The 26,258-nt window shown below is 45.2% G+C and overlaps 1 protein-coding gene across 2 annotated transcripts in view; it reads left to right on the top strand.

Moving 5' to 3' along the window:
- LOC106569321 (GREB1-like protein) overlaps positions 1-26,258 on the top strand; it is a 98,797-nt gene that overhangs the window by 28,836 nt on the left and 43,703 nt on the right. For both annotated transcript variants that reach the window (XM_045694219.1, XM_045694220.1), the window contains exons 2-7: positions 13,736-13,895; positions 16,059-16,229; positions 16,573-16,749; positions 19,328-19,504; positions 20,988-21,113; positions 22,507-22,629. In XM_045694219.1, coding sequence (XP_045550175.1) covers positions 13,739-13,895; positions 16,059-16,229; positions 16,573-16,749; positions 19,328-19,504; positions 20,988-21,113; positions 22,507-22,629 — 931 coding nt within the window. In that variant the 5' untranslated portion in view covers positions 13,736-13,738. The remainder of the gene's footprint in view (positions 1-13,735; positions 13,896-16,058; positions 16,230-16,572; positions 16,750-19,327; positions 19,505-20,987; positions 21,114-22,506; positions 22,630-26,258) is intronic.

Consider the following 26,258-nt stretch of genomic DNA (forward strand, 5'->3'; position numbering starts at 1 on the left):
TTCAGACCCTTTACTCAGTGTTGAAGCACCTTTGGCAGCGTTTACAGCCTTGTGACTTCTTGGGTATGACGCTACAAGCTTGGCACACTTGTATTTGGGGTTTCTCTCATTCTTCTCTGCAGATCCTCTCAAGCTCTGTCAGGTTGGATGGGGAGCTATTTTCAGGTCTCAACAGAGATGTTAGATCAGGTTCAAGTATGGGCTTTGGCTGGGCCCCTCAAGGACATTCAGAGACTTGTCCTGATGCCACTCCTGCGTTGTCTTGGTGTGTGCTTAGGGTCGTTGTCCTGTTGGAAAGTGAACCATTTGCCCCCAGCAAAGCAGGTTTTCATCAAGGGTCTCTCTGTACTTTTCTCTGTTAATCTTTCACCCGATCCTGACTAGTCTCCCAGTGCCTGCCGCTGAACTTTTTTTTTTGGTACCCTTCTCCAGATCTGTGCCTCCACACAATCCTCTCGGAGCTCTACGGACAGTTCCTTCGACCTCATGGCCTTTCCAAATCATGTCCAATCAATTGAATTTACCACAGGTGGACTCCAATCAAGTTGTAGACACAAACTGATCATCCTTGAGATGTTTCTACAACTTGATTGGACATGATTTGATTTGATTTGTTCCGGAACTCCAATTTGAGCAGCAGCAGCTGAAAAATGAGCTCCTACAAATATTGAAATTTACATGGTTTTTAGAGTGAAGTACATCGGAAAAAAGCAAAAGAAAACTGCAAGACTGAATAGGAGAAAAAACAAGCAACAAACAAAGAAGATAGGCTTTTGAAAAATAACTATTTTTCATAAAATTGTAGTTATCTTAGCAAGCTGAATTGTTTACCAGTTGCTAAGCAGTTGCTAGGGACTCTTTTGGAAGAAGCTAGCTAGCTAACGAAGAACAACAAAGAATATCTAGTTAACAGAAGAAAAGAAAGAGAAAATCAGGACAGAAGAAAAAGGATATCAAAGTGAAACAGTTCTCTAAAGACACAGGAGACAATAATACAAGAAACAACACTTCTGTAGCTTGTCAACTATGTGTCTGTCTATCCCTGTTCTCTCCTCTCTGCACAGGCCATACAAACGCTTCACACCGCGTGGCCGCTGCCACTCTAACCTGGTGGTCCCAGCGCGCACGACCCACGTGGAGTTCCAGGTCTCCGGCAGCCTCTGGAACTGCCGGTCTGCAGCCAACAAGGCTGAGTTCATCTCAGCCTATGCTACCCTCCAGTCCCTAGACTTCCTGGCGCTGACGGAAACATGGATTACCACAGATAACACTGCTACTCCTACTGCTCTCTCTTTGTCTGCCCACGTGTTCTCGCATACCCCTAGAGCATCGAGCCAGCGGGGTGGTGGCACTGGAATCCTCATCTCTCCCAAGTGGACATTCTCTCTTTCTCCCCTGACCCATCTGTCTATCTCCTCATTTGAATTCCATGCTGTCACAGTTACCAGCCCTTTCAAGCTTAACATCCTTATCATTTATCGCCCTCCAGGTTCCCTTGGAGAGTTCATCAATGAGCTTGACGCCTTGATAAGTTCCTTTCCTGAGGATGGCTCACCTCTCACAGTTCTGGGTGACTTTAACCTCCCCACGTCTACCTTTGACTCATTCCTCTCTGCCTCCTTCTTTCCACTCCTCTCCTCTTTTGACCTCACCCTCTCACCTTCCCCCCCTACTCACAAGGCAGGCAATACGCTTGACCTCATCTTTACTAGATGCTGTTCTTCCACTAATCTCATTGCAACTCCCCTCCAAATCTCCGACCACTACCTTGTATCCTTTTCCCTCTTGCTCTCATCCAACACTTCTCACTCTGCCCCTACTCGGATGGTATTGCGCCGTCCCAACCTTCGCTCTCTCTCCCCGCTACTCTCTCCTCTTCCATCCTATCATCTCTTCCCTCTGCTCAAACCTTCTCCAACCTATCTCCTGATTCTGCCTCCTCAACCCTCCTCTCCTCCCTTTCTGCATCCTTTGATTTTCTCTGTCCCCTATCCTCCAGGCCGGCTCGGTCCTCCCCTCCTGCTCCGTGGCTCGACGACTCACTACGAGCTCACAGAACAAGGCTCCGGGCAGCCGAGCGGAAATGGAGGAAAACTCGCCTCCCCTGCGGACCTGGCATCCTTTCACTCACTCCTCTCTACATTCTCCTCTTCTGTCTCTGCTGCTAAAGCCACTTTCTACCACTCTAAATTCCAAGCATCTGCCTCTAACCCTAGGAAGCTCTTTGCTACCTTCTCCTCCCTCCTGAATCCTCCTCCCCCTCCCCCCTCCTCCCTCTCTGCGGATGACTTCGTCAACCATTTTGAAAAGAAGGTTGACGATATCCGATCCTCGTTTGCTAAGTCAAACGACACCGCTGGTCCTGCTCACACTGCCCTACCCTGTGCTTTGACCTCTTTCTCCCCTCTCTCTCCAGATGAAATCTCGCGTCTTGTGACGGCCGGCCGCCCAACAACCTGCCCACTTGACCCTATCCCCTCCTCTCTTCTCCAGACCATTTCCGGAGACCTTCTCCCCTTCCTCACCTCGCTCATCAACTCATCCTTGACCGCTGGCTACGTCCCTTCCGTCTTCAAGAGAGCGAGAGTTGCACCCCTTCTGAAAAAACCTACACTCGATCCCTCCGATGTCAACAACTACAGACCAGTATCCCTTCTTTCTTTTCTCTCCAAAACTCTTGAACGTGCCGTCCTTGGCCAGCTCTCCTGCTATCTCTGTCAGAATGACCTTCTTGATCCTAATCAGTCAGGTTTCAAGACTGGGCATTCAACTGAGACTGCTCTTCTCTGTGTCACGGAGGCTCTCCGCACTGCTAAAGCTAACTCTCTCTCCTCTGCTCTCATCCTTCTAGACCTATCTGCTGCCTTTGATACTGTGAACCATCAGATCCTCCTCTCCACCCTCTCCGAGTTGGGCATCACGCTTGGATTGCGTCCTACCTGACAGGTCGCTCCTACCAGGTGGCGTGGCGAGAATCTGTCTCCGCACCATGCGCTCTCACCACTGGTGTCCCCCAGGGCTCTGTTCTAGGCCCTCTCCTATTCTCGCTATACATCAAGTCACTTGGCTCTGTCATATCCTCACATGGTCTCTCCTATCATTGCTATGCAGACGACACACAATTAATCTTCTCCTTTCCCCCTTCTGATAACCAGGCGGCGAATCGCATCTCTGCATGTCTGTCAGACATATCAGTGTGGATGACGGATCACCAGCTCAAGCTGAACCTCGGCAAGACGGAGCTGCTCTTCCTCCCGGGGAAGGACTGCCCCTTCCATGATCTCGCCATCACGGTTGACAACTCCCTTGTGTCCTCCTCCCAGAGTGCTAAGAACCTTGGCGTGATCCTGGACAACACCCTGTCGTTCTCCACTAACATCAAGGCGGTGACCCGATCCTGTAGGTTCATGCTCTACAACATTCGCAGAGTACGACCCTGCCTCACACAGGAAGCGGCGCAGGTCCTAATCCAGGCACTTGTCATCTCCCGTCTGGATTACTGCAACTCGCTGTTGGCTGGGCTCCCTGCATGTGCCATTAAACCCCTACAACTCATCCAGAAAGCCGCAGCCCGTCTGGTGTTCAACCTTCCCAAGTTCTCTCACGTCACCCCGCTCCTCCGCTCTCTCCACTGGCTTCCAGTTGAAGCTCGCATCCGCTACAAGACCATGGTGATTGCCTACGGAGCTGTGAAGGGAACGGCACCTCCATACCTTCAGGCTCTGATCAGGCCCTACACCCAAACAAGGGCACTGCGTTCATCCACCACTGGCCTGCTGGCCCCCCTACCTCTGAGGAAGCACAGTTCCCGCTCAGCCCAGTCAAAACTGTTCGCTGCTCTGGCACCCCAATGGTGGAACAAGCTCCCTCACGACGCCAGGACAGCGGAGTCAATCACCACCTTCCGGAGACACCTGAAACCCCACCTCTTTAAGGAATACCTAGGATAGGATAAAGTAATCCTTCTAACCCCCCCCCTTAAAAGATTTAGATGCACTATTGTAAAGTGGTTGTTCCACTGGATATCATAAGGTGAATGCACCATTTTGTAAGTCGCTCTGGATAAGAGCGTCTGCTAAATGACTTAAATGTAATGTAATGTAATGATTTGGAAAGGCACATACCTGTCTATATCAGGTCCCACAGTTGACAGTGCATGTCAGAGCAAAAACCAAGCCATGAGGTCGAAGGAATTGTCCGTAGAGCTCCGAGACAGGATTGTGTTGAGGCACAGATTTTTGGGAAGGGTGGCAAAACATTTCTGCAGCATTGCAGAACCCCAATAACACATTGGCCTCCATCATTCTTAAATGGAAGAAGATTGGAACCACCAAGACTCTTCCTAGAGCTGGCCGCCCAGCCAAACTGAGCAATCGGGGGAGAAGGGCCTTGGTCAGGGAGGAGACCAAGAACCCAATGGTCACTCTGACAGAGCTCTAGAGTTCCTCTGTGAAAATTGGGAGAACCTTCCAGAAGGACAACCCTCTCTGCAGCACTCCACCAATCAGGCCTTTATGGTCGTGGCCAGATGGAAACAAGATTCTCTGGTCTGATGAAACTAAGATTGAACTCCTTAGCATGAATGCCAAGCGTCACATCTGGAGGAAACCTTGTACCATCCCTACGGTGAAGCATGGGGGTGGCAGCCTCATGTTGTGGGGATGTTTTTCAGCGGCAGGGACTGGGAGACTAGTCAGCATTGAGGTAAAGATGAACAGAGCAAAGTACAGAGAGATCCTTGATGAAAATCTGCTCCAGAGCGCTCAGAACCTCAGACTGGGGCAAGGGTTTACCTTCCAACAGGACAATGAAACTAAGCACACAGCCAAGACAACGCAGGAGTGGCTTCGGGACAAGTATCTAAATGTCCTTGAGTGGCTCAGCCAGAGCTGTCATATCAAAAAATGACATGTAGCTAGCTTGGTAACGTAGCTAGCTAGCTAACTACAGTTGAAGTCAGAAGTTTACATACACTTAGGTTGGTGTCATTATAACTCATTTTTCAACCACTCCACAAATTTCTTGTTAACAAACTATAGTTTTGGCAAGTCGGTAAGACATCAACTTTGTGCATGACATAAGTCATTTTTCCAACAATTGTTTACAGACAGATTGCTTCACTTATAATTCACTGTATCACAATTCCAGTGGGTCAGAAGTTTACATACACTAAGTTGACTGTGCCTTTAAACAGCTTGGATAATTCCAGAAAATGATGTCATGGCTTTAGAAGCTTCTGATAGGCTAATTGACATCATTTGAGTCAATTGGAGGTGTACCTGTGGATGTATTTCAAGGCCTACCTTCAAACTCAGTGCACTTCAAAAGACCTCAGAAAAAATTTCTGAGGTCTTGGTTGATTTCTTTTGATTTTCCCATGATGTCAAGCAAAGAGGCACTGAGTTTGAAGGTAGGCCTTGAAATACATCCACAGATACACCTCCAATTGACTCAAATGATGTCAATTAGCCTATCAGAAGCTTCTAAAGCCATGACATAATTATCTGGAATTTTCCAAGCTGTTTAAAGGCACAGTCAACTTTGTGTATGTAAACTTCTGACCCACTGGAATTGTGATACAGTGAATTATAAGTGAAACAATCTGTCTGTAAACAAATGTTGGAAAAATTACTTGTCATGCACAAAGTTGATGTCCTAACCAAATTGCCAAAACTATAGTTTAATAACAATACATTTGTGGACTGGTTGAAAAACGAGTTTTAATGACTCCAACCTTTAATGACTCCAATGTAAACTTCCGACTTCAACTGTACAGCAGGAAGTTCGATTTCATAATGTGAAACCCTAAACTGACTTTACAATGTTGCAGTGTTGTCTTTGACGAAAAGGTTCCAGGAGTGACAGAGTGGGTCAAAAACAGGTTGTGAACAAGAAGGTGATGTAAAACCCTCTCTATCCTCCATTTGTCCCTCTATTGTCATGAGTGTAACATCATAATGCAGATGAAGGAAGAAACAAAAGATGGAGTGGAATGGCGTGGAGAAAGCATAGAGCAGGAGGGAGGGAGAGAGAGAGAGAGAGAGAGAGAGAAAGAAGACAGGACGTGGTGGGAGCAAGGGGAAGCTCACAGTGCTCTTGGAGTTAAATATCAAACATTTCTTAAGATTTAAATCCTTTTCGCTGTAAAATAGGAGCTCTGTTTTCACATCGTATATTTTACAGTGATTAAGCTATTTCACTTGTATGCAGCTTGTTTCCAAGTTAAGCAGGGTACATAGAGGTAGTCATTTAGATGGCAGATTTAGAAGTCCATTACCCCTCATCTACCAGGAGGAGTCACTGTTCATGCAGAAATATTTGGACTGTGGCTTCTTATTTTATTTCAATATACCTCTTTATTTAGGTTGATAGCATGACATTGAAACAATGATGTTGATTCAAACATACTATTTTATTACCAACATTGATACAAGGTCAAATAAAATATATCTAATCAAATCTAAAATTCGACATAATTTCAACCACCCAATATACACTACCATTGAAAAGTTTGGGGTCACTTAGAAATGTCTTCTTTTTGATAGAAAAGCACATTTTTTTGTCCATTAAAATAACCTCAAATTAATCAGAAATACAGTGTAGACATTAATGTTGTAAATTACTATTGTAGCTGGAAACGGCGGATTTTTATGGAATATCTACATAGGCATACAGAGGCCCATTATCAGCAACCATCACTCCTGTGTTCCAATGGCACGTTGTGTTAGCTAATCCAAGTTTATCATTTTAAAAGGCTAATTAATCATTAGAAAATCATTTTGCAATTATGTTAGCACAGCTGAAAACTGTTGTTCTGATTAAAGAAGCAATAAAACTGGCCTTCTTTAGAATAGTTAAGTATCTGGAGCATCAGCATTTGTGGGTTTGATTATAGACTCAAAATGGTGTGTCCTACTCCCTTCACAGAACAGCGCAAACTGTCTCTAACCAGAATAGAAAGAGGAGTGGGAGGCCCCGGTGCACAACTGAGCAAGAGGACAAGTACATTAGAGGGTCTAGTTTGAGAAACAGACGCCTCACAAGTCCTCAACGGGCAGCTTCATTAAATAGTACCCGCAAAACACCAGTCTCAATGTCAACAGTGAAGAGGCGACTCCGAGATGCTGGCCTTCTAGGCAGAGTTCCTCTGTCCAGTGTCTGTGTTCTTTTGGCCATCTTAATCTTTTCTTTTTATTGGCCAGTCTGAGATATGGCTTTTTCTTTGCATCCCGAAGTCGCCTCTTCACTGTTGACGTTGAGACTGGTGTTTTGCGGGTACTATTTAATGAAGCAGCCAGTTGAGGACTTGTGAGGCATCTGGAAAGTGAGTGAAGGAGGCAAAGTCTGAATGGGGAAATATCTGTGAGAGGAAGGAGGGTCTTGTTCATTAGGACACACCGTAACGAGCATTTCTTATTGGATAAGTTTAGATGGAACCTCCCTCAGTCAAATTCAGACAATTTTCTTCAATTTCATGCCTAATGAACATGACCCATGTTTTCTCGGCTATGGTCTCCTGGAATCTGCAAGCTTGTAAGGGGGCCAGAGCTTAATTCTGACCTGGGGTCAGATTCTTGCAATATGGCCATTATGACCACCCAGGATCAAGAATTTGAGGAAGAATTGGAGACCTGTTTTCTGGTCAGCTTCCAGTTGTTTCAGAGAAAATCTATATCTCAGTTACTTCAAATCTCCAAACAGGATTCTATTTCTACCTAAAAACACAGATCAGACGCAGATCAGACACTGTTCCATTATCCATCAAACGTAATTACATCAACAGAAACCACACCTGAAACCACCCCTGACCCGGACCAACTCACTGCCTCTATCTCGCTTCCGCTCCAGCCACATCCATTAGGCCACCTCAGGCCACCACAATGGCTTTGCTGTGTGAGGCCACCACAATGGCTTTGCTGTGTGAGGCCACCACAATGGCTTTGCTGTGTGAGGCCACCACAATGGCTTTGCTGTGTGAGGCCACCACAATGGCTTTGCTGTGTGAGGCCACCACAATGGCTTTGCTGTGTGAGGCCACCACTATGGCTTTGCTGTGTGAGGTCACCACTATGGCTTTGCTGTGTGAGGTCACCACTATGGCTTCGCTGATTGAGGTTAATGACAAATCTGTTCTCTGCTGTTCTGGGCTCTGGGATTGACCTGGAAGACGTCTGGAGCACCTCTTAGCCCTTTCACCAGGCTCCGCCATCTCTTTAAACAGTTCCCTCTCTGTCTCTTTCTACCTTCCTCCATCCATCCATCAGCAGAGGGAGAAATACTGTAGCTTCTTTATGTTAATCTGCGTATCTTTGTCAAAGAACAATCAAGCACCACACTTAGGCTCTTTTCACATTGACGAGACTTAAGGAGATTCTAGCGAGGTATTGATTCTGGAGAGACATTACTGTAATGTAAACTTGCACATTTCATACGTCCGCGGTGCGAGCCTTCCTCGAGAGTGACACCCCCCAAGTAGGGCTGTTTAAATAGAATTGTCTCGTTGAGCCCAACACTCCTACGGTAAAAATTGTAAGAGCAAAGCAATGTTTTTGAAACAGCTAAAATATATAAACATATCCTTATGGGGCAGCAGGTAGCCTAGTGGTTAGAGTGTTGGGCCAGTACCCGAAAGTGTACTGGATCGAATCCCCGAGCTGACAAGGTAAAAATCTGTCGTTCTGCCCCTGAACAAGGCAGTTAACCCACTGTTCCCCGGTAGGCTGTCATTGTAAATAAAAATGTGTTCTTAACTGACTTGCCTAGTTAAGTAAAGGTCATATTTTTTTTTTTAAGAAATAGATTTAAGACTTGTTTTATTGAGTTTTAACTGAAATCACAGTAACAGACTTACATCCTGAAATTGTCACCATAGCTTTAGAGGGGCAATCTGTAGTTGTTACATACATTTTTTACATAAATTCTATGTACCCATTGATTCTTGAAGAATATAACTTATGAGCTTAGTTAAATTGTCTTACCCTATCAGAACTCAAAATATAAGCTTGTTTTATAAACAATGTACTTGTAAACAAACACTGTATAGCCTCAAACATGGTTAAAACAATAATCTGGATATCCTTGCATCCATAGCTCTGTATATGAATTTGAGAGTGGTTACATTTCTCCAGGCCCATCCCTTAGCTTTTTGCTGAAACAGTGGGAGGGAGGACGTTTTGTTATTGTTTGGCTGGCTGCACTGAGAGTTAGTGCTATCCGGTATCCTTGGGAAGTCCCTACCCTTAAACCCCAACCTTAACCCCTACCCTTACTCTAACCCTAACCTTAACCATAACCCTTGCCTAACCCTAAACTTAACTGTTTAAAATGTCAACTTCAATGTGGTGATGTCAGAGTTGGACGTCCCAAGGATCTCAGATAGCGAAGACCTGCATTGAGCAGCTGTTGTCAACTCGCAGTTAATTACCCACGTTTTCAGTTGTAATTTGCTTTTACCACATGTAATGATTTGCATGATATTGATAAAAATTAAGCCTGGGTTGTTGTAAGGTAGGCCTACTGTAGCTACTAGCTAATCATACATTTTTGATAGTGGTTTATTTGTCAAAGTGATCTCTTGATTTAGTTAAGATTGTTTGGTTGTATTTCATAATTGTTACCTTAGCCGAGTGGTATTGGCAATTCACTTGCAAATTAAATTAGCTGGATTGGATGCAACTCAGTTTTTTTTACCAAATAAATGTATCCAAGTTGTTTAGTTACAGTATGTTTAAATTGAATTTGTTTCCAAATTATGGAGGTACTATAAATATTATATGTAGGCTTGTAGCATTCCCGTGAATGTTTTTTATATTGTAATACAAGGTTTTGTTTTGGAATTGTTTTCTGAAGGCCATTCTTCAATTGCTTGACATAGTCAAAATCAATATTGCTGGTATTGTATTAGTCAAAATACACAAATAATCTTGTCCCTAAAAAGAACTGTCGCACAGATGCCTCTTCCACACCACAAATAACGTAATTGTCCTAGCTGTTCCCAAACAGCCTTCAACCTGTGGCTTGACTTGACTTGGCTGTTAATGGCTGCGTTTATACAACACTACAGTAACAGCAGCCCAAGGACAAAGGTAGGGAGGGGTTTTCAGGCCAAGACCATACGTAGGTGCCAAAAAATGGGACTTTCTTTTCAGTCCTTTGTAAAACCCTGCAAATGAATGGCTCAAATCAAAGTTTATTTGTCACGTGCGCTGAATACAACAGGTGTAGACCTTACAGTGAAATGCTTACTTACAGGCCCTAACCAACAGTGCAATTTTTAAGTAAAATAGGTATTAGGTAAACAATGGATAAGTAAAGAAATAAAAGAAACTGTAAAATGACAGTGAAAATAACAGTAGCGAGGCTATATACAGAGTCTATGTGCGGGGGCACCGGTTAGTCGGGCTAATTGAGGTAGTATGTACATGTAGGTATAGTTAAAGTGACTATGCATAGATGGTAAACGGAGATTAGCAGCAGCGTTAAAGAGGGGTTGGTGGGTGGCGGGACACAATGCAAATAGTCCGGGTAGCCATTTCATTACCTGTTCAGGAGTCTTATGGCTTGGGGTAAAAGCTGTTGAGAACCTTTTGGTCCTAGACTTGGCGATCCGGTACTGCTTGTCATGCAGTAGCAGAGAGAACAGTCTATGACTGGGGTGGCTTGGGTTGTTGACAATTTTTAGGGCTTTCCTCTGACACCGCCTGCTGTAGAGGTCCTGGATGGCAGGCAGCTTAGCCCCAGTGATGTACTGGGCCCTCTGTAGTGCCTTGCGGTTGGAGGCCGAGTAGTTGCCATACCAGGCAGTGATGCAACCAGTCAGGATGCTCTCGATGTTGCAGCTGTAGAACCTTTTGAGGATCTGAGGACTCATGCCAAATCTTTTCAGTCTCCTGAGGGGGAATAGGTTTTGTCGTGCCCTCTTCACGACTGTCTTGATGTGTTTGGACCATTCTAGTTTGTTGGTGATGTGGACACCAAGGAACTTGAAGCTCTCAACCTGCTCCACTACAGCCCGGTCGATGAGAATGGGGGCGTGCTCAGTCCAGAAAAATGAGATTAATTTAATCCTCATACTACCAACATGTTTTACATACATGGATTACCAACTGGGGTCATTTTGAAACTAATGAAAAAAGCAACAATCATAGAAAAATATCAATGTATTCTTTTCAAAACATCATTAGACATGTAAATAATGTTAGCGGAAATACAAATAAAAAAACAGACTGTTATATCAGCAAACTGACTGTTAAATTGCATATTCTGTAAAACAAAAATATGAATTGTTCTCTTAAATAATGTACTGCTATTTTCTAAAGTACAATCCACATTAATACTTAAAAGCTGATTTACCATCATTTGATTGTAGTATAATTTAGTTTTTAGAATTTTGAAGTCAATTTTAATGTTTTCTTATTTATGTGGTACAACTGCCTTTTAAATGGCCGGTACGCCAACATTTTAAATATACTTAGTTTTATTGACAAAAAAGGAATTCACCCATTGATCCTGAGAGACAATGACCAATAATATGGCTTAGATTTCTTTAGTTACTTACCCCACAGCCAGCATTAGCATCACTGCTAGGGGAACAATGGGAGGTAGGGCCAATGGCAGGATGCTTCAAAAAGCATTCCCAAATCCTCAGGCACTTCAAACCAAATGTTATAGCAACCCAAATACCATAACAAGTTGCACATATAGAATATTGGAGGATATTATAGGAATGCTGGTATTTATATAACAATTCCCGTAGAATAGCTTTTTTCGGAGAATACAGTACTATGTGTACATTTAGAGGGTATCTGGTTTCTGTAACACAGTTCTACCAAGTATTCATATCACTGACAGACTTTTATCAGCTGTTTTAACTGCAGCTAAGCATATATGTAAGATCATTTACATTTTGTACACCTTCAATCCAAGTTCTAACCAGTTCTAACCATAAGGTGCTCCATCTCTGCAGGTGATCTGTCTATCTGGTCAAAATCACTGGTACATGTCCCCCTCCACCCTCTGAGGATATGTGTAACTTAATATTATGTCTTCAGAGAAACCTGGATTTAAATAAATATTTATTGAGATTTGCACTAGAATAACTACTTTTCAAAGAATACACACCAGTACAGCTCTCTGTGTAGATTCAGAGTGAATTCTGTTTTGCAGTTATATCAACTATGTCTACCAGTGGAAGACTTTGTGTACCATTGGCTGATTTTTATGTGCACAAAATAAGGTAATTTTGGTTTTGTACACAGTTATACGATGCATGGTATAGAAAAGGACAATCTTAAGCAAGTACATGAAATAGCTGTCTATCTGGTCAAAATCATAGATACAGGTCCCCATCCACCCTCTGGTGGTATGAATAACTTAGATTCAAATAAAGGTCCTTTCTATCAAATTACTATAGGCGGAAATGACGTGTTTTGGGATTTGCATCAGTCCATCATGATACAGAATCACTAAACAATTATTTATATTTGTTAAGAACAAGTTGATTGACAAAGTCATGAAAAATGTGAAGAATTGAATAAACCACCTTGGGCTATGATCCAAAATATTCCTCTGGTGTCAAAATCACCCCAGTTGGTGGTATGAGGGTAAAGGAGAGTTATTTAGTAGGATAGGCTATATCAGGGTATATCAGGTTACTTGGCAATTTTCCTTGCTTGAGACCCCTGGCCCTGCAGTGGTCCCTGTTTTATTTGAACAAGGGCTTTTCACTAAGCTTACCCCCTTTCTCCTTACACTATCAGGGCCATCAGGCCACATGTGCCTCCCTGTCTGTGTCACGACTGTTTGTAGAGAAGGACCAAGGCGCAGCGTGAGTATCATTCCAGATCTTTATTAATATGTGAAACTATGCAAGACATACTATAAACAAACCGTGACGACAGCGGTGCAACATGCACTAACTCAAAATAAGATCCCACAAACAACAGGTGTGAAAAGGCTGCCTAAATATGATCCCCAATCAGAGACAACGAGACAGCTGCCTCTGATTGAGAACCATATCAGGCCAACATAGAAATACAACATCTAGATAACCCACCCTAGTCCCACCCTGACCTAACCAAAAATAGAGAATAAAAAGATCTAAGGTCAGGGCGAGACAGTCTGTCTAGCTGCTACCTGCTGCCCAACCCCAACCCCAGGCCCACACAGCTGGCCTCGGCAGATGTCCGAAGAGTGGACCAGGGGAGGGGGAAACAGGGAACAAGGCCAGGGCAGGGCAGGCAGAGAGACAGACAGAGGGAGTGAAAAATAGTGACAGAAGGAGAGATCGAAAGAGAGGGAACGAGAAAGAGACAAAAACAGAAAAAATATGAAAAAGAGACAGAGGGGAAAAAAGGGAAAGAGAGTGTGAGATCGTGTGTATGCATGCTTAGATGCATCTTCCTGTGTGAGACTAAGTTCATCCTAGCATCTGTATGGACAAGTATCCTATGTAGATTGGATTTTTACCCGTGGAGGCTGGTGGGAGGAGCTATAGGAAGATGGGTTTACTGTAATGGCTGGAATGTAATTTATGGAACTGAGTCAAACATAGTTTCCATATGTTTGTTGTGTTTGATACCATTCCTTTATTCCATTCCAGCAATTAGCCGTTCTCTTATAGCTCCTCCCACCAGCCTCCTCTGATTCTACTCTCTTACTTATTGGCGTGGATAGAGCTGAGCCTGGAGTGGATAGCTGTGCCTTTGTTGATGTTATACCCTTCTTCTCATTCCAGATAATGGGGAATTCATATGCAGGGCAGCTGAAATCTGCTCGCTTCGAAGAGGCCCTCCACAACTCTATCAAGGCCTCCCTACGCTCCGGCAGTGGAGACCCACAGCCCATCTTCACTCAGCTATACCTGGAGCCTGTCCATTATCCTGGCAACATGGAGGGTCTGTCTGTCTGTCTGTCTGTCTGTCTGTCTGTCTGTCTGTCTGTCTGTCTGTCTGTCTGTCTGTCTGTCTGTCTGTCTGTCTGTCTGTCTGTCTGTCTGTCTGTCTGTCTGTCTGTCTGTCTGTCTGTCTGTCTGTCTGTCTGTCTGTCTGTCTGTCTGTCTGTCTGTCTGTCTGTCTGTCTGTCTGTCTGTCTGTCTGTCTGTCTGTCTGTCTGTCTGTCTGTCTGTCTGTCTGTGTCCTCATCTAGATCGTTATATATAGAAACAGAACAAAACACTAGCTATAGCTAGCTGCCTCTTTCATTTAGTGGATCATAGTTAATTAACAGAAACACATTGAAACTGAAACTGCCATCTCTGATCATGTTTAATTATGCTGATGTTGACCAGCTGAATGGCAATTGAGAATGAGTCGCTCATTTATACCCATACAGCAAGTCCATGTCATCTCATTAATTTATACTTAACAAAAATATAAACGCAATATGTAAAGTGTTGGTCCAATGTTTCATGAGCTGAAATGAAAGATCCCAGAAATGTTCCATATGCACAAAAAGCTTATTTCTCTCAAATGTTGTGGACAAATTCGTTTACATCGCTGTTAAAGAGCATTTCTCCTTTGCCAAGATAATCCATCCACCTGATCATTACACAAGTGCACCTTGTGCTGGGAACAATAAAATGTCACTCTAAAATGTGCAGTTTTGACTGCAGGGATATCCACCAGAGCTGTTGCATGAGAATTTAATGTTTATCTCTCTACCATAAGCCACCTCTAACGTTGTTTTAGAAAATTTGGCAGTACGTCCAACCAACCTCACAACTGCAGACCACGTGTAACCATGCCAGCCCAGGACCTCCACATCCGGCTTCTTCACCTGCGGCATCGTCTGAGACCATCCACCCAGACAGCTGATGAAACTGTGGGTTTGCACAACCGAAGAATTTCCACACAAACTGTCAGAAACCGGCTTAGGGAAGCTCATCTCCGTGCTTGTCATCCTCACCAGGGTCTTGACCTGGCTGCAGTTCGGCATCATAACCGACTTCAGTGGGCAAATGCTCACCTTCGATGGGCACTGGCACGCTGGAGAAGTGTGCGCTTTACGGATTAATCCTGTTTTCAACTGTACCGAGCAGTTGACAGACAGCGTGTATGTCAGCGTTGTGAACATGGTGATGGAGGAGTTATGGTATGGGCAGGCATAAGCTACGGACAATGAACACAATTGCATTTTATCGATGGCAATTTCCGTGAAGAGATCCTAAGGCCTGCCTATTGTCATGCCATTCATCCGCCATCACCACGTTTCAGCATGATAATACACAGCCCCATGTCGCAAGGATCTGTACACAATTCCTGGAACCTTGAAATGTCCCAGGTCTTCCATTGCCTGCATACTCACCAAACATGTCACCCATTGAGCATGTTTGGAATGCTCTGGATCGAGGTGTACGACAGCGTATTCCAGTTCCCGCCAATATCCAGAAACTTCGCACAGCCATTGAAGAGGGCCACAGGCCAAAACCAACAGCTTGATCAAATCTATGTGAAGATGTGTCACGCTGCTTGAGGCAAATGGTGGTCACACCAGAAACTGACTGGTTTTCTGACCACACCTCTACTTTGTTTTTAAGGTATCTGAAACCAAAAGATGCATATCTGTATTCCCAGTCATGTGAAATCCATAGGTTAGGGCTAATGAATTTATTTCAACTGATTGATTTCCTTATATGAACTGTAACTCGGTAAAATCTTTGAAATTGTTGCATGTTGCGTTTATATTTTTGTTCAGTGTAGTTCTCTTGAAGAAAGGTAGACTTGAATGTGGCCATGTAATGTGTTATGGGTTCGTCCTTCTCTTGAAAAATACCTTGCAGAGTGTCCAATCTCCAGCTCAATTGCTTTTGTATGGCATCTTTACTCCAAGATCATTTAATGTGTTGTGTGATGTGGTGTATTATGGCGACATTATGTCATAGGTGGAAATTATGTCTTACAGAGTCCCTGTTTCTTACAGGGTCATTGTCTTAGAGTCCTTGTTTCTTACAGGGTCATTATGTCTTACGGGGTCATTGTGTTATGGGGACATTATGTCTTAAGGGGTCATTGTGTTATGGGGACATTATGTCTTAAGGGGTCATTGTGTTATGGGGACAGATATAAAGCCCAAGGTGGACCTGTACCTGCCGTGCGGGAAGCCTCCGGGTCAGGATCAGCTGAACGGCCAGGCCTCTAACGGTCTGGAGGTGGATGGCAACTCTGACACCAGCAGCCCCCCGCCGCCCTACCTACATGGCCCCTCGCCCGACAGCTGCTGCACCATGGACGGTAAGCGTCAAACCATCTCAAACTCCTTTCGCCCTGGGACTTTCTCAGACGTTGCGAAGCCCTGGGATTCAAATCTATGTTAAAAAGCATATCTGAAGAACACATCTTGTTCATTCTCTCCCAAGGAACACCACATTTGCAGCAATATTCACCTTAGTATGTTCCACTGTAATGTAGACATGTAGATTACATGCAGGGAGCCCTTGTCATGCAGGGCTTCTTGTAAAAGAGTCTTTGGTCTCAACGGGACTCAACCCTGGCCTGCCTAAATAATGTGGGGGGGGGTGTTATTGTTGTGGATATTTAATCCTGAGTTGACTGGTGTTCTCTCTCTTCTCCTCAGGTTTCTGTCAGGCCGGTAGAGACCTCCGTCTGGTCTCCATGTTGACAGAGCCAATCCAAGTCCCAGCTGGCTTTGAGTTAGTCGGTGCCAAGTCCCCCAGCATCCCAGAGCACATCCTGGTGTGTGCTGTGGATCGACGCTTTCTGCCTGATGAGAACGGGAAAAATGCACTTTTAGGTCAGTCTGCCATGCCTCTTTGACTTGATCATTTAATGTAAATGTCACGGCTGTCGTAGGAAGGAGTGGACCAAAGCGCAGCGTGTGTATCGTTCCACATTTTCTTTAATAAACTGTGAAACTATGCAATACATACTAATAAACAAAACAACAAACCGTGACGAAGAGGTGCAACATACACTATCTCAAAATACAATCTCCCACAACCCCAGGTGGGAAAAACAACTACTTAAGTATGGTCTCCAATTAGAGACAACGATGACCAGCTGCCTCTAATTGGAGATCATCCCAAAAAACAACAACATAGAAATACAGAAACTAGAACATAACAACATAGAAAATCTAAACTAGACACAACCCCGTCACGCCCTGACCTACTCTACCATAGAAAATAATAGCTTCTATGGTCAGGACGTGACAGTACCCCCCCCAAAGGTGCGGACTCTGAATGCAACCTGAAACAATAAAAAAGAAAAGGGAGGGTTAGGGTGGGTGTCTATTGTCGGTGGCGGCTCTGGTGCAGGACGAAGAACCTTCTCATCCCGCGGATCCTCCTGCATCGGAGGCGGTTCTGGTGCGGGACGAAGAACCCTCTCCTCCTGCTTATCCGCCAGCATAGGAGGCGACTCCGGTTCGGGGCGTAGCCCCCGCTCCGCCAGCTGATCCCTCCGCTTTTGTGTCACCGGACTGTAGATCATCGCCGGAGGCTCCGGACTGCAGACCGCCGCTGGAGACTCCGGACTGCGGGACGTCGCTGAAGACGCCGGACTGGGGGACGTCGCTGAAGACGCCGGACTGGGGGACGTCGCTGAAGACGCCGGACTGGGGGACGTCGCTGAAGACTCCGGACTGGGGGACGTCGCTGAAGACTCCGGACTGGGGGACGTCGCTGAAGACTCCGGACTGGGGGACGTCGCTGAAGACTCCGGACTGGGGGACGTCGCTGAAGACTCCGGACTGTGGGACGTCTCAGGAGGCTCCGGACTGTGGGCCCTCTCAGGAGGCTCCAGGCTCCGGACTGTGGGCCCTCTCAGGAGGCTCCGGACTGTGGGCCCTCTCAGGAGGCTCCGGACTGTGGGCCATCTCAGGAGGCTCCGGACTGTGGGCCCTCTCAGGAGGTGGGCCGTCTCAGGAGGTTCCGGACTGTAAAACGTCACCGGAAGCTCTGGACTGGGAACTGTCGCCGGAAGCTCTGGACTGGGAACTGTCGCCGGACGCTCTGGACTGGGAATGCGCACTGGAGGCCTGATGCGTGGGGCTGGCACAGGTGGCGCCAGACTGGTAACACGCACCTCAGGGCGAGTGCGGGGAGCAGGAACAGGACACACCGGACTGGGCAGGCGCACTGAAGGCCTGATGCGTGGGGCTGGCACAGGTGGCGCCAGACTGGTGACACGCACTTCAGGGCGAGTGAGAGGAGGAGGCACGGGACGTACTGGGCTGTGAAGGGGCACTGGAGACCTGGTGCGTACAGCCGGCCTCAATTGTACCGGAACTATTAACACACTTGTCAGGACGAGTACGGGAAGCGGACACAGGCGGCATTGGATGACTAACACGCTCCTCAGGGTGAATGCCGTGCATACTACGCCAAACTAACAGCTCTCTCTCTTCACTCTCCTCCAATTTATCGAACAATTCCTCAAACGTCTCCAAATCTCCCCTCCGTTCACTCTCCTCCAATTTATCCAATATTTCCTCAACGGACTGACTCACCCCACTATTCCTCTTTGCTCTCTGACTCGTCCCTCGGCCTCGCTGACCAACCCATGTGCCCCCCCCAAAAAAAGATATTTTGAGGTTGCTTCTTGGGCTTGCGTTGTTGCCGTGCTAGTTCCTCGTAGCTTCGCCGTTCTTCTCTCGCTGTCTCCGCCTGCTTGCCTTGATGGTATAACGCCTCGTAATATCGCCGTCCTGCTCTCACTGCTTCAATCTCCTCTTTTGGACGGTGATACTCCCCGGGCCTTGTCCAGGGTCCTGCCCCATCCAGGATTTCCTCCCAGGTCCAGTCCTCCTGACCACGCTGCTTGATCCGTTGGTGGTGGGAGATTCTGTCACGGCTGTCGTAGGAAGGAGCTGACCAAATCGCAGCGTGTGTATCGTTCCACATTTTCTTTAATAAACTGTGAAACTATACAATACATACTAATAAACAAAACAACAAACCGTGACGAAGAGGTGCAACATACACTAACTCAAAATATAATCTCCCACAACCCCAGGTGTGAAAAACAACTACTTAAGTATGATCTCCAATTAGAGACAACAATGACCAGCTGCCTCTAATTGGAGATCATTCCAAAAAACAACATAGAAATACAGAAACTAGAACATAACAACATAGAAAATCTAAACTAGACACAACCCTGTCACGCCCTGACCTACTCTACCATAGAAATTAACAGCTTCTACGGTCAGAACGTGACAGTAAAAATAAGTAAGTGAATTGAATGGCTTATTTTAGGCTGTTTTGAAAATGTTTTGGTTTATCCATATAATCTGAAATAATGCATACTTATTCTGTAAATACCTACAGTTCCCAACTCATGTTCTCTCTCTATGTGTTTGGTGTGTGCAGGGTTTTCAGGGAACTGTGTTGGCTGTGGAGAGAAGGGGTTCCGGTACTTTACTGAGTTCTCCAACCACATCAACCTGAAGCTAGCCACGCAGCCCAAGAAGCAGAAGCACTTAAAATACTACCTGGTGAAGAACTGTCAGGATGCTCTGTGCAAAGGACCCCTCATCTGCTGGAAAGGTGAGATTTGTATTTGTATTTATTAGGGATCCTCATTAGCTGTTGCCAAGGCAGCAGATACTCTTCCTGGGGTCTAAACACATTAAGGCACTGGTATTACACATAAAACAAAAGATTTAACAGTACATTGTGTATCATTATTACACCACTACATATCTACAATACAAAATGTATAATACCACCATACAACGTGAGATGTCTCTCCGACTCTATCTGCATATTTCAGACACTTTCTGTAACACTTTACATTGAATTGCTGTTATACCTGTGTAGTAACATTGTGGTTATACAACATTTATCAATATATGTTTCATACTACATGTAATTTAGTAAATGCATTATAAATGCATAGTAGCCTAATGTTTTTAGTTGAGCGTTTTTTAAAATTGTATTTGTAATAACTAAAATGTGGTATTGGTCTGGGGCTGTAATCTTTTTATGACCCATCAATATATACACTACTGTTCAAAAGTCTGGGTTCACTTAGACATTTCCCTGTTTTCTTTTAAGAAAAGCACTTTTTTTGTCAATTAAAATAACATCAAATTGATCAGAAATACAGTGTAGACATTGTTAATGTTGTAAATGACTATTGTAGCTGGAAACGGCTGATTTTTAATGGGATATCTACATAGGCAAACAGAGGCCCATTATCAACAACCCTCACTCCTGTGTTCCAATGGCACGTTGTGTTAGCTAATCCAGGTTTATCATTTTAAAAGGCTAATTGATCATTAGAAAACCCTTTTGCAATTATGTTAGCACAGCTGAAAACTGTTGTTCTGATTAAAGAAGCAATAAAACTGTCCTTCTTTAGACTAGTTGGATATCTGGAGAATCAGCGTTTGTGGGTTCGATTACAGGCTCAAAATGGCCAGAAAATAAACTTTCTTCTGAAACTCGTCAGTCTATTCTTGTTCTGAGAAATGAAGGCTATTCCATGCGAGAAATTGCCAAGAAACTGAAGATCTCGTTCAACGCTGTGTACTACTCCCTTCACAGAACAGCATAAACTAGCTCTAACCAGAATAGAAAGAGGAGTGGGAAGCCCCGGTGCACAACTGAGCAAGAGTACAAGTACATTAGATTGTCTAGTTTGAGAAACCGATGCCTCACAAGTCCTCAACTGGCAGCTTCATTAAATAGTACCCGCAAAACACCAGTCTCAATGTCAACAGTGAAGAGGCGACTCCGGGATGCTGGCCTTCTAGGCAGAGTTCCTCTGTCCAGTGTCTGTGTTCTTTTGGCCATCTTAATCTTTTATTTTTATTGGCCAGTCTGAGATGTGGCTTTTTCTTTGCAACTCTGCCTAGAAGGCCAGCATCCCAGAGTCGCTTCTTCATTGTTGATGTTGAGACTGGTGTTTTGCGGGTACTATTTAATGAAGCTGCCAGGAATTATTGTATTATTTATTGATTCACTGATAGAACGGTTCCAGGTCAATTTTAAAACGTGTATTTATTTCTCCCCTGCTTTTCCCCAGACTGTAAGACACGTCAGTTCTCCATTAGCAGTGAATCCACCTCCAAGCCCAACTCCTCATCCTCCCTGAGCATCAAGGAGAATGGAGGCACCAACAGACACAGCTGTTCCCCCTTCTCCCTGTCAGGTAGGACACAACCACCCTCCTCTTATCCTTCTCCCTGTCAGGTAGGACACAAACACCCTCCTCTTACCCTTCTCCCTGTCAGGTAGGACACAAACACCCTCCTCTTACCCTTCTCCCTGTCAGGTAGGACACAAACACCCTCCTCTTACCCTTCTCCCTGTCAGGTAGGACACAAACACCCTCCTCTTACCCTTCTCCCTGTCAGGTAGGACACCAACACCCTCATCTTACCCTTCTCCCTGTCAGGTAGGACACCAACACCCTCCTCTTACCATTCTTCCTGTCAGGTAGGACACAAACACCCTCCTCTTACCCTTCTCCCTGTCAGGTAGGACACAAACACCCTCCTCTTACCATTCTCCCTGTCAGGTAGGACACCAACACCCTCCTCTTACCATTCTCCCTGTCAGGTAGGACACAAACACCCTCCTCTTACCATTCTACCTGTCAGGTTGGACACAAACACCCTCCTCTTACCCTTCTCCCTGTCAGGTAGGACACAAACACCCTCCTCTTACCATTCTCCCTGTCAGGTAGGACACAAACACCCTCCTCTTACCCTTCTCCCTGTCAGGTAGGACACAAACACCCTCCTCTTACCCTTCTCCCTGTCAGGTAGGACACAAACACCCTCCTCTTACCATTCTCCCTGTCAGGTAGGACACAAACACCCTCCTCTTACCCTTCTCCCTGTCAGGTAGGACACAAACACCCTCCTCTTACCATTCTCCCTGTCAGGTTGGACACAAACACCCTCCTCTTACCATTCTCCCTGTCAGGTAGGACACAAACACCCTCCTCTTACCCTTCCCCCTGTCAGGTAGGACACCAACACCCTCCTCTTACCCTTCTCCCTGTCAGGTAGGACACCAACACCCTCCTCTTACCATTCTCCCTGTCAGGTAGGACACAAACACCCTCCTCTTACCATTCTCCCTGTCAGGTAGGACACCAACACCCTCCTCTTACCATTCTACCTGTCAGGTAGGACACCAACACCCTCCTCTTACCCTTCTACATGTCAGGTAGGACACAAACACCCTCCTCTTACCCTTCCCCCTGTCAGGTAGGACACACACCCTCCTGTTACTCTTCACTCATGGCAGTAGAGGTTTGACACAACACAACACCCCCTCTCATCTCCCCTCCCTACCCTCTTCTCCCATCCCTCCCTCCTCTGACCAAGATGGCATCTGGCTGGAGTGAATAGTGTCTGTGTTTGTTTACAAAGCATTGTTTGGTTAAAGGGGACAGTTATGGTCTACTTGTTGTAATTGAAAAACTGGATTGAGTCATTATTGTTGATTTGTTAGTGTTGTTTGGAGACATTCTGGTTAACATCACTTGACAGGATCCATTCTAACACCCACACTGTGTTCTTATTGCCCTCCAGACTCCCCATCTACCAGAATTCCCTCTGCATCCTCTGTGTTCCTCTCAGCCCAGGACCTGGCCCGAGAGTGCAGCTTCCTCAAGCCCATGGCCTCTACCCCTGGGACAGAGACTCTACCAATAGGTTCAACTCTTCTTCTACTCTTGTTCTACCACCACTGTTTCTGGATGACATTGTGTTAATCTATGTGTGATCACATCTCCATCGTATAGTCATCTTTCCCCCACAACGTCAGCTTCAAAGTGTTTTACACCATGGTACATCATACAGCAATAATATCCAGGGAAATTATACAGACCGCCTCACATGTAATAGGCTTTAGTCTGGGTATTTCTAAGGGTCAGAACATTCCTCGAGCATGTGTGTGTGTGTGTGTGTGTGTGTGTGTGTCCTGTTTCCGGTCACAACTTGCAGACTTGTTTACGCTGCTGTGCGTTTTTGTTGCCGATCTTACTTTGATACCTGACGGTTTTTTACTTTTTCATTACCGTATATTTTTACTTTTTCCCTCACTCAACTTTTTTCATTCAACTTTTTCACCCCGGAGGTTTTATCTGGACATGGTTCGTCAGGACTTCAAACAGCCGAAGCTAAGTAACATTAACATGATGCCTTCTAATTGCAGTCGTTGTACTCATAATATACAGGAGAACGATCGCCTTACGGCAAGGATAGCTGTGCTGCAAGCCCAGCTTCAGACGCGATCGTTAGGCAAGGGTAATTTCAGTGTAGGAAAGGATGAAACAGCGTCTGTGCCACCAGTAAGTACAGATAGTAACGTTAGTATAAACCCCCCCGCACGGTCCCCGCAGCCGGACATCTTTCTCATGGCTTCTGGAGGGAAACGCTGTAGGAATGCTCAACCGGTGTCGCTTATTCAGCCGACAGAAACTTTCAACCGGTTCTCCCCATTAAGCGAGTCGGAGTCGGAGGCCGAGACTTCTCTGGTCTCTACTCCTCCCGTTGTGGGGTCTGAGACGCCGACGGCTCCCACCATTAGCTCTGACAAATTGAAAACCCTAGTCATTGGCGACTCCATTACCCGCAGTATTAGACTTAAAACTAATCATCCAGCGATCATACACTGTTTACCAGGGGCAGGGCTACCGACGTTAAGGCTAATCTAAAGACGGTGCTGGCTAAAGCTAAAACTGGCGAGTGTAGAGAGTATAGAGATATTGTTATCCACGTCGGCACCAACGATGTTAGGATGAAACAGTCAGAGGTCACCAAGCGCAACATAGCTTCAGCGTGTAAATCAGCTAGAAAGATGTGTCGGCATCGATTAATTGTCTCTGGCCCCCTCCCAGTTAGGGGGAGTGATGAGCTCTACAGCAGAGTCTCACAACTCAATCGCTGGTTGAAAACTGTTTTCTGCCCCTCCCAAAAGATAGAATTTGTAGATAATTGGCCCTCTTTCTGGGACTCACCCCCAAACAGGACCAAGCCTGGCCTGTTGAGGAGTGACGGACTCCATCCTAGCTGGAGGGGTGCTCTCATCTTATCTACGAACATAGACAGGGCTCTAACTCCTCTAGCTCCACAATGAAATAGGGTGCAGGCCAGGCAGCAGGCTGTTAGCCAGCCAGCCAGCTTAGTGGAGTCTGCCACTAGCACAGTCAGCGTAGTCAGCTCAGCTTTCCCCATTGAGACCGTGTCTGTGCCTCGATCTAGGTTGGGCAAAATTAAAAATGGCGGTGTTCGCTTTAGCAATCTCACTAGTATAAAGACCTCCTCCATTCCTGCCATTATTGAAAGAGATTGTGATACCTCACATCTCAAAATTGGGTTACTTAATGTTAGATCCCTCACTTCCAAGGCAGTTATAGTCAATGAACTAATCACTGATAATAATCTTGATGTGATTGGCCTGACTGAAACATGGCTTAAGCCTGATGAATTTACTGTGTTAAATGAGGCCTCACCCCAGGTTACATTAGTGACCATACCCCCGTGCATCCGGCAAAGGCGGAGGTGTTGCTAACATTTACGATAGCAAATTTCAATTTACAAAAAAAAACAACAATGACGTTTTCGTCTTTTGAGCTTCTAGTCATGAAATCTATGCAGCCTACTCACTCACTTTTTATAGCTACTGTTTATAGGCCTCCTGGGCCATATGCAGTGTTCCTCACTGAGTTCCCTGAATTCCTATCGGATCTTGTAGTCATAGCAGATAATATTCTAATTTTTGGTGACTTTAACATTCACATGGAAAAGTCCACAGACCCACTCCAAAAGGCTTTCGGAGCCATCATCGACTCAGTGGGTTTTGTCCAACATGTCTCTGGACCTACTCACTGCCACAGTCATACTCTGGACCTAGTTTTGTCCCATGGAATAAATGTTGTGGATCTAAATGTTTTTCCTCATAATCCTGGACTATCGGACCACCATTTTATTACGTTTGCAATTGCAACAAATAATCTGCTCAGACCCCAACCAAGGAGCATTAAAAGTCGTGCTATAAATTCTCAGACAACCCAAAGATTCCTTGATGCCCTTCCAGACTGCCTCTGCCTACCCAAGGACGTCAGAGGACAAAAATCAGTTAACCACCTAACCGAGGAACTCAATTTAACCTTGCGCAATACCCTAGATGCAGTTGCACCCCTAAAAACTAAAAACATCTGTCATAAGAAACTAGCTCCCTGGTATACAGAAAATACACGAGCTCTGAAGCAAGCTTCCAGAAAATTGGAACGGAAATGGCGCCACACCAAACTGGAAGTCTTCCGACTAGCTTGGAAAGACAGTACCGTGCAGTATCGAAGAGCCCTTACTGCTGCTCGATCATCCTATTTTTCCAACTTAATTGAGGAAAATAAGAACAATCCGAAATTTCTTTTTGATACTGTCGCAAAGCTAACTAAAAAGCAGCCTTCGCAAATGGAGGATGGCTTTCACTTCAGCAGTAATAAATTTATGAACTTCTTTGAGGAAAAGATCATGATCATTAGAAAGCAAATTACAGACTCCTCTTTAAATCTGGGTATTCCTCCAAAGCTCCATTGTCCTGAGTCTGCACAACTCTGCCAGGACCTAGGATCAAGGGAGATACTAAAGTGTTTTAGTACTATATCTCTTGACGCAATGATGAAAATAATCATGGCCTCCAAACCCTCAAGCTGCATACTGGACCCTATTCCAACTAAACTACTGAAAGAGCTGCTTCCTGTGCTTGGCCCTCCTATGTTGAACATAATAAACGGCTCTCTATCCACCGGATGTGTACCAAGCTCACTAAAAGTGGCAGTAATAAAGCCTCTCTTGAAAAAGCCGAATCTTGATCCAGAAATTATAAAAAACTATCGGCCTATATCGAATCTTCCATTCCTCTCCAAAATTTTAGAAAAAGCTGTTGCACAGCAACTGACTGCCTTCCTGAAGACAAACAATGTATACGAAACGCTTCAGTCTGGTTTTAGACCCCATCATAGCACTGAGACTGCACTTGTGAAGGTGGTAAATGACCTTTTAATGATGTCAGACCGAGGCTCTGCATCTGTCCTCGTGCTCCTAGATCTTAGTGCCGCTTTTGATACCATCGATCACCACATTCTTTTGGAGAGATTGGAAACCCAAATTGGTCTACATGGACAAGTTCTGGCCTGGTTTAGATCTTATCTGTCGGAAAGATATCAGTTTGTCTCTGTGAATGGTTTGTCCTCTGACAAATCAATTGTAAATTTCGGTGTTCCTCAAGGTTCCGTTTTAGGACCACTATTGTTTTCACTATATATTTTACCTCT

Source organism: Salmo salar, chromosome ssa14 (assembly GCF_905237065.1).
Source record: "Salmo salar chromosome ssa14, Ssal_v3.1, whole genome shotgun sequence".
Classification (NCBI taxonomy): domain Eukaryota; kingdom Metazoa; phylum Chordata; class Actinopteri; order Salmoniformes; family Salmonidae; genus Salmo; species Salmo salar.